Consider the following 7,979-nt stretch of genomic DNA (forward strand, 5'->3'; position numbering starts at 1 on the left):
GCACTCCTTCGAATTAGCAGTGATAATCAAGAAATGAAAGTTGCAATTATTTCTCCTGGGAAAACCACTCTTAGTACTATGCACTATATGCAGATGAAAATGGTAAGGGCTGAGAAGGTAACAGTGTTCAGTTGGTATTTATTTCTCCTGGAAGATGTAGGGATTGGGAGGGAGGCAAGGATAAAGCAGCGGAAGAAGTAATCAAGACTTCACAGTATTAAGGATGGTGGAAAACTTCCCCAGCCAAGGGAGCAGTTCTGAATGCTTTGCTATACATTCCTAGGATAATATGATGAAGAAAAGATAGAGACAGATGTGGGACTTCTTCATGCCCCAAACTGAACTTACTTATTTTCATTTGTTGTCTTTTAAACCACAGAAGTGTTAACTGAATAACCCTATGAAATGAATTGGAGTTCAGATATCTTAGAGAATCATAAAAATAGAAATGGAAGTTTTCTTTATTTTATTCTAGAGGGAAAGGGCTGTTTTGGGCACTTTTCATGGCTGGGGGAGCAGAACCGATTTACTTGTTAATCTTTTGGCAATTGAGAAATCTTTTTTATTTTTGAAATGGAGTCTTGCTCCATCACCCAGGCTGGAGTGCAGTGGCACAATCTCGGCTCACTGCAACCTCTATCTCCTGGGTTCAAGTGATTCTCCTGCCTCAGCCTCCTGAGTAGGTGGGATTACAGGCACCCACCACCACGCCCGGCTAATTTTTGTATTTTTAGTAGAGATGGGGGTTTCACCATGTTGGCCAGGCTGGTCTTGAACTCCCAACCTCAGGTGATCTGCCCACCTTGGCCTCCCAAGTGCTGGGATTATAGGCGTGAGTGCCCAGCTGGCAATTGAGAAATCTTGACCTTGGATTCCTAGCTGTGAACTTCCTCTTCATCAGCAACTGAGTCCACACTGGAACATTTTCAAAGGAGTACTAGTAAGATTCACCCATCAAAATGTGGTGTATTACAAGATCAATGACACCCTATAGCCTTTGTTCCCATGGGCAACTTTGCTGTAAGACACGTAGTTAAGGATAAAAAATACCTCAGAAAGAATCTGACATGTATTTTCAAATGCAGTGAGTTAGGCGGAATGCAAAGCAGAGTAGCAAGAGTTAATGTTTTTACCTACTGCGTACTTTTGTCTTTTACATGTGTATTTAATATGTTCAATGTAGCAAGAATTGCTGATATTATTACTGTGAGGTGACATATGTAAAAAATAACCCTAGGAACAGGTAGTATACATCAAGACCAACACAAATGCATTGATAAAGATGGAAAACACAAGAGAAAAACATTAAATACTCTTATTACAAGAAAAAAGGATAAGGGTTAAATGATTCAAAATCTAAACAAAAATTAATATACAGATATACTGTCCTCCATTCAGTGCATGAAAGAATTATCTGGTTATAAAAATCAAGTATCCTTACATTCTGCGTTTCTTGGATACAATTTTCTCCTCAAAAATAATTTTTCAACTATTCCAGGAAATTTTTAAATCTAAAGTAACTCTTTTTAATCTGGACTCCAAGAAGAAAAAAGAAATGAATACTTACAATGAATTGACTGCTCTGCCTTGAAAACAAAAAAAAAGAATTTTACTTTTAGGTTACAAATAATGGGGATCATGATGCAATTCATATTCTAGTATTACCCCCAAAATAAGGGCAGATAAAATCAGATTCATCATTCTTTGTGATAAGAAATAATACCTTCTCAGAAGGCAAAGAAAAGAACTTCAAGATCAGTAATAATGGAGAAGAGTTAACAAAATGTTTGAAAATTCTAGCATTATAAGATTAAACTTAATAATCAAAGGGCTGTCAGTTTTTATACGATTGTCATAAAAAATGAAAGTCAAAATTCTTCTTGGTAAAGTCAGGTGTCTGGACAAACTGTCACCTTCATTCAGGTTACCTTCGCTTGAGGTAAAGACCTTTTCATCTGAATTTGCATGAAAGGTTTCTGCAGGTTGACAGCATGAGGCTCTTCTCCGGTGTGCACTCCTAGGCATCTGAACGCTGTGTGTGATTAACTGAGGCTCATTTTATTATAGTTTAAATCTGCAACATACATTCAATTCAGCTTTTTTTTTTTTTTTTCCTCAACAGTTCTGCCTAGTATCCCTGTTAGGCACAGGCAAAATCTTTATTTTTACAAGGACTAAATCATTATGAATTTGAGAGAAGTCAGTCATCAGGAACTAGCAAATACAGTCATGTGTTACTTAATGACAAGTATACATTCTGAGAAATGCACTGTCAGGCAGTATTTTCCTTGTCCGAACATCATAGAGTGTACTTACACAAACCCAGATGGTATAGGCTCCTACACACCTAGGCTATATAATATAAACTAGTGCTCCCAGGCTACAAACCTGTACAGCATGTTACTGTACTCAATACTGAAGGCAACTGTAATACAATGGTATTTGTGTTTCTAAGCATAGAAAAGATACAGTAAAAATATGGTATTATAATCTTATAGGACCACTGTTGTATATGCAGTCTGTGGTTGATTGAAATGTCATTATGAGCTGTATGACTATATACTGCCAATTTTTCACTTTAGAGACTATAAGCCTAAAGGAAAGAGAAAGCCTGCGATTAAACAATGCTTTAACCTGCAATTAAACAATGCTTTTCAGTCTCTGGAGTTTGGATTCATAGTTGGTATTTATCAATGGTTGCTTGTATCACAATTTTAACATAAAGGATCACCCAGTTATCTTTCAGAGTCTAAAATTAAAGTCTTCATATCTTTCTATTGTGATTTTGGTGTATGTATGTATTATTAAGCACAAAACCTCAAAAGATCTGGAAAGTGCCATAGAGCAAGGTGCTTTCATAAGGGAAGTAGATTTTTTTTTTTTTTATTAAAACATTTACTCATTCTTTTTTGAACAGGCAGTTACACAATGTAGTTTTAGCCTGCTGAAGTCAGTGGCTAGATAAAGCAAAGTCACTATCAATGATTTGCTTCTGAATAAAAGCCTTATATCCCAGGAACAGAGCAGGCGCTCCCTGGCGAGTGAGAACCAATACCAGTCAATTCTGCTGGTAGCAAGCAAGATACCTGGATAGAAAAGTAGCACTCCAGAGGCCTCAGGAGTGCTAACAACTCTCTTCTCCCTTGTGCTCAAAGTCTCATTCAATGTATTTACTTCTAGTGTCTACATGAATATGCTCACAAAAAGTCTGAATAAAAACCAGATACCATTTAACATTAGTATGTTATTAAAATTTTACCTCTAGTATTCCTGGTGAGAAGTCACAAATTCAAGCAAATGGTTTTGTTATCACTTTTGGGCTTCATCATGTTAAACAGAAAAGATGTTGCTAAAAATACGACAACCCCTGTCACTTTATTGCTATGGTCTAAGTGATTTGGGCTATTTAGTGATTTCTGTATCATCTAAGACAAACAAATCAAGAACTCCGTTTAAAGCAGTTATTGCAGAAATACACTGTGTGAGGCCCCAGTTAAGCTTTTACTGATTTGAAGTGTTTATCTCAAATAAAAATTAAAAAATACTTTTCACTGAAGGTAACTGAGAAATTGTTTGATTCAACATAAAGACGAAGACACATTTTCTTCTATTTTTTGAGACAGTACACTTTGTGATTCACAGGATAACTTGCATCAGACGCAATTTAATGAAAGCTCTCAAATAAGCGATTTTATTCCTATCCATGATTGCAGACATTTACAAAACCATAACATCTGAGTTCACCTTAAAAAATAACTTATATAAAGCAGTGATATACACAGCACAAAATAGTTCAGGGAGGGGGCAGGAGCAACTTGTAATAATTAAAATGTAAACGTGAAAAAAAGGATGGAATAAAAGTCCCTACTTATTTCTACTTAAGATGTCATGTGATAATATTTTACAATGTCCTGTGGGTCAATGTATGTATGTGTATATGTCTGTATAACATACACATATACAGTACATTCTCTTTCCCACACATATACATACACACATAATTATTTGCAGTTCAGTTTAGGGCAATTCTAATATGCCACTCCGTACAGTTGTTTGAATCACGTTTGGACCCGCTTTCTTCACAAAAGAGGGGAGAGAGCAGGAAATAAAAAGGTTGGTTTGGTGTGACTGAGATTCCTTTGTTTAACTGTACACTGTGATGAATAATTTTCTTCCGTAGTAGTTCTGTGAAGGGCTGACTCACTGTGGTTTTCATGAGGAGACTTGGTAATGGATCACACGCTCATTGTCATGCTAGGGGAGTACTAGAAGGAAAGAAGAATCCATATTTTAACAACAATTCTTTTAGAGATCACTAAGGTTCTTCTTGGTACAACAGAAACGAAGAATTCTAATTTCTTATCATCTTTTATGTGCAAGCTTTTCATCTCATACAACATAAAATAAGAAACTATAAAAAAAGTAAACTGATACAGACTTAACCTAATACTGAAATTTTCAATATTTCCCCTGGAAAGCATCAAGTCCTATTCTCTCCCTGCACCCAGAAGGCTGATCATTACCCAGTCCCTCTGCCTCCTCCCTCCAGACAGACTGATGTTTTGCAGGCACTTGTAAAAACCTTGGGTAAATTTAGTCCAAGGCTGGATCATAACTAAGTAAGTATGAGGACTAGTCTTTGCCACCTACTAGCTTGTAAACTGAGGAGGCTACCTAACCTGTCTTGACTTCAGTTTCCCTATCTGTAAAGGGGCTTGGGGAAGAAGAGATATAAAATCCCTAAACCAAATATTTATTGAATACATAGAAAGTGCTCAGCAAGTTTTAGGTTAATATTGTAGGGAAACAAAACAAAAACAACTGCAAGCTGGCCCTGGGAAGCTCTCATTAAAGCACTGAAAATACTTAAGAAACTAATTTATACTGCAGCATTTAAGCATCTTGCCCATAATCTGTGCTGTAATCTTTTTTTCTGAAACAGGGTCTCACTCTGTCACTCAGGCTGGAGTGCAGTGATCTCAGCTCACTGCAACCTTGACTTCCCTGGGCTCAGGTGATCCCCCCACCTCAGCCTCCCCAGTAGCTGGGAGTACAGGCACAAGCCACCACACGTGGCTAATTTTTGTATTTTTTGTAGAGATGGGGTTTCACCATGTTGCCCAGGCTGGTCTCAAACTCCTGGGCTCAAGCAATCTGCTTGCCTTGGCCTCCCAAAGTGCTGAGATTACAGGCGTGAGCCCCTGTGCTTTAACTGTAATCCAGTCATTTTTGCACGTGAGTAGGAACATCATTGTTACATGCTGACTTGTCAGTTTGATGAGGCTGACAAATGATAAAAGGTGAGGGTTTCAGAGGTTTGGAAAAAAATGGTTTCAAAAATGATTTAGAGAGAAATAAAGAGCAATTATTTTGCTAATTGTGCCACTGTACCCTCATATTCTTGGGGAATAGACTGTGACAGAAAAGTTCTACAGCAGCACCATGCAAGAGAACTTTCTTCAATGACATATCTGTTCTGTGGTCTGTGCTGTCCAACTTGGAGGTCACTAGCCATATGTGCCTACTGAGCACATGCCATGTGATTAGTGCAGTCAAGACACTAAATGTTTAATGTTATTTACTTTTAATTTATTTAAGTTTGAGTATCCACATGTGGCTAGTGGTTACATTTTGAACAACACAGCTCTAGACTATCTGAGCTGTGGGGAGAGGCATCTAATCCCACATGTGGGATTGAAGACTCTTTGGATGAAGACAGTTTCTAAATTAAAATATAAATGTGGACCCTGAAATGTGAAATATTTTAAATGTTTTATTGGAAGCTCATGAGAACCAGGGTAAAAGGCAATTACCTTCAACATGCTAATAACAATTGTGCCTCCTGGAAAAAGGCAGATAAAGGCAAAGGGATTGGTCCCAGGCTCCAGGAACCTAACCAGAAGCTGTGATAATCCTGGGTAGGGGAGCACAAACTTTTCAGAAAGTTGGCAGAAAGAGAATAAAATGAAGTGAATTCTAGACAGGCTGAGACCGGCTGCAGAAATCAGAAAGGACATATAGGTGTATACTGATGTAAGGACTCCCCAGGGAAGAGCACAGAGGGGCAATGGCTCAGCTGGCACATGTCTGGGCCAGATGTCATTAGGGCTCAAACCAAAAGCATGCACTGTTCCTGAGGAAAGGTGGGTGATTAGGCCTGGAAAAGGGTCACTGGACTATAGGAAGAGGATTGTTTAATCCTTTAAACATGCATTACATCAAGAAAAATCTATTAATACTTGTTAATCACTTCACAGCCTATAGTGTTTCAGTACAGGAAAGTGAAATTACATACTTGAACTGATCCTGTAGGTAGGATTATAGTGAGTATAAGGTGATTAAAAGGGGAGACTTTTAGACAGATCATAGGAGAACAAAAAAAAGAGGGAGGCTGCCAGAAACAAGAAAAGAGATTCAGTTTAGACAACCTTTCCCCCTGATCATAGCAGCAGAAAAGCAAAGCAAAGCAAACCCCCCAGTTATAGATAAATGCTGATGACATGGAACTGATCCCTGACCCTGTGTCAGAGGGGAACTTACTACCATTTCATCACATCACATTTCATCCTACCATTTCATCATCACAAACATCATACCATTTAATATGTTTACTCAATTGATCCCATGCACATAATGTGATTCCACGTCTCACATTATAAACAATGACAGCACGCTTCAACTATCCAGAGCCTGTGGCTAAACAGAACTATATTTTGGTATTTAAAAGTTTAGAGGCAAGAATAAATAAAAAGAAAATAAGTGGATAGCAAGGTTTTATTAGAGTAGAAAAAATGAGGTAATATGGCAAAATGGGCACAGATAAATTTAATCTATGCTTGCTACAGCTACTGTTACTTACAATAAATACTGGTGATTCCATCAGCACTGTCTAATATAACTTTCTGTGATGATGATGTTCTAATTCTGTGCTGTTTAGTGCAACAGCCACTAGCCACACACTGCTACTGAGTTCATGAAATGTAGCTAGTACAACTCAGGAACAGAAATTTTTGTTGTTATGTAATTTTAGTTAATTCAATAGGGCAGATAATAAAGATAATCATTCTTTTAAAACAAAGATTTTTTTGAGTATACTGTGTCAATAATATAAAACAGTAAAAGATACTAAGGGAAATGCTTTTTAAAAAAGTTTCTGGGGCCAGGAGCAGTGGCTCATGCCTGTAATCCCAGCACTTTGGGAGGCCGAGGCGGATGGATCATGAGGTCAGGAGATCGACACCACCCTGGCTAACCCGGTGAAACCCCATCTCTACTAAAAATACAAAAAATTAGCTGGGCGTGGTGGTGGGTGCCTATAGTCCCAGCTACTTGAGAGGCTGAGGCAGGAGAATGGCATGAATCCGGGAGGTAGAGGTTGCAGTGAGCCGAGATGGTGCCACTGCACTCCACCCTGGGTGACAGAGCAAGACTCCATCTCAAAAAAAACCCAAAAAATTATTCCAGTTAATTCATATGTCAGGTAATGTTAGGAAATAGTGTTAAAAATATAGAATAGCCTTCATTCTACTATATATTGTTAAGAGTGTGTATATATGTAAAGCTATACATATGCATATACTCTATTATCAAGCATTTTTATTTGTTGCTATCATCTCAACACTGGCAACTGTTAACATTTTTTATCTGTGATATGTCAAATGTTTTAAGTCAATCTTACAGAAAAATGTTATTTTGTTACTGATTTCTTGGGAAGTTAAAGAGCGAGGTTGCCCCAGGGAGGAAACTGAGTGAAAAAAATAGAGAAAATGAGGGCCCAATTCAGTCAAAATGGAAGCATCAGCTCCACGCAATACAACTCAGAAAAAGGAGCAACCGGCCGGGCACGGTGGGTCATGCCTGTAATCCTAGCACTTTGGGAGGCTGAGGTGGGTGGATCACGAGGTCAGGAGTTCGAGACCAGCCTGACCAACATGGTGAAACCCCGTCTCTACTAAAAATACAAAAATTAGCCAGGCATG

General features: G+C 38.1%; 1 protein-coding gene across 1 annotated transcript in view; it reads right to left on the bottom strand.

Annotated features, from left to right (window-relative positions):
* Positions 1-3,645: 3,645 nt before the first annotated feature.
* Positions 3,646-7,979, bottom strand: part of SSBP2 (single-stranded DNA binding protein 2) — a 362,795-nt gene continuing 358,461 nt past the window's right edge. The window contains exon 16 of the mRNA XM_011995571.1: positions 3,646-4,265. Coding sequence (XP_011850961.1) covers positions 4,236-4,265 — 30 coding nt within the window. The 3' untranslated portion in view covers positions 3,646-4,235. The remainder of the gene's footprint in view (positions 4,266-7,979) is intronic.

The sequence above is a fragment of the Mandrillus leucophaeus genome, unplaced genomic scaffold (assembly GCF_000951045.1).
Source record: "Mandrillus leucophaeus isolate KB7577 unplaced genomic scaffold, Mleu.le_1.0 Scaffold491, whole genome shotgun sequence".
NCBI lineage: Eukaryota > Metazoa > Chordata > Mammalia > Primates > Cercopithecidae > Mandrillus > Mandrillus leucophaeus.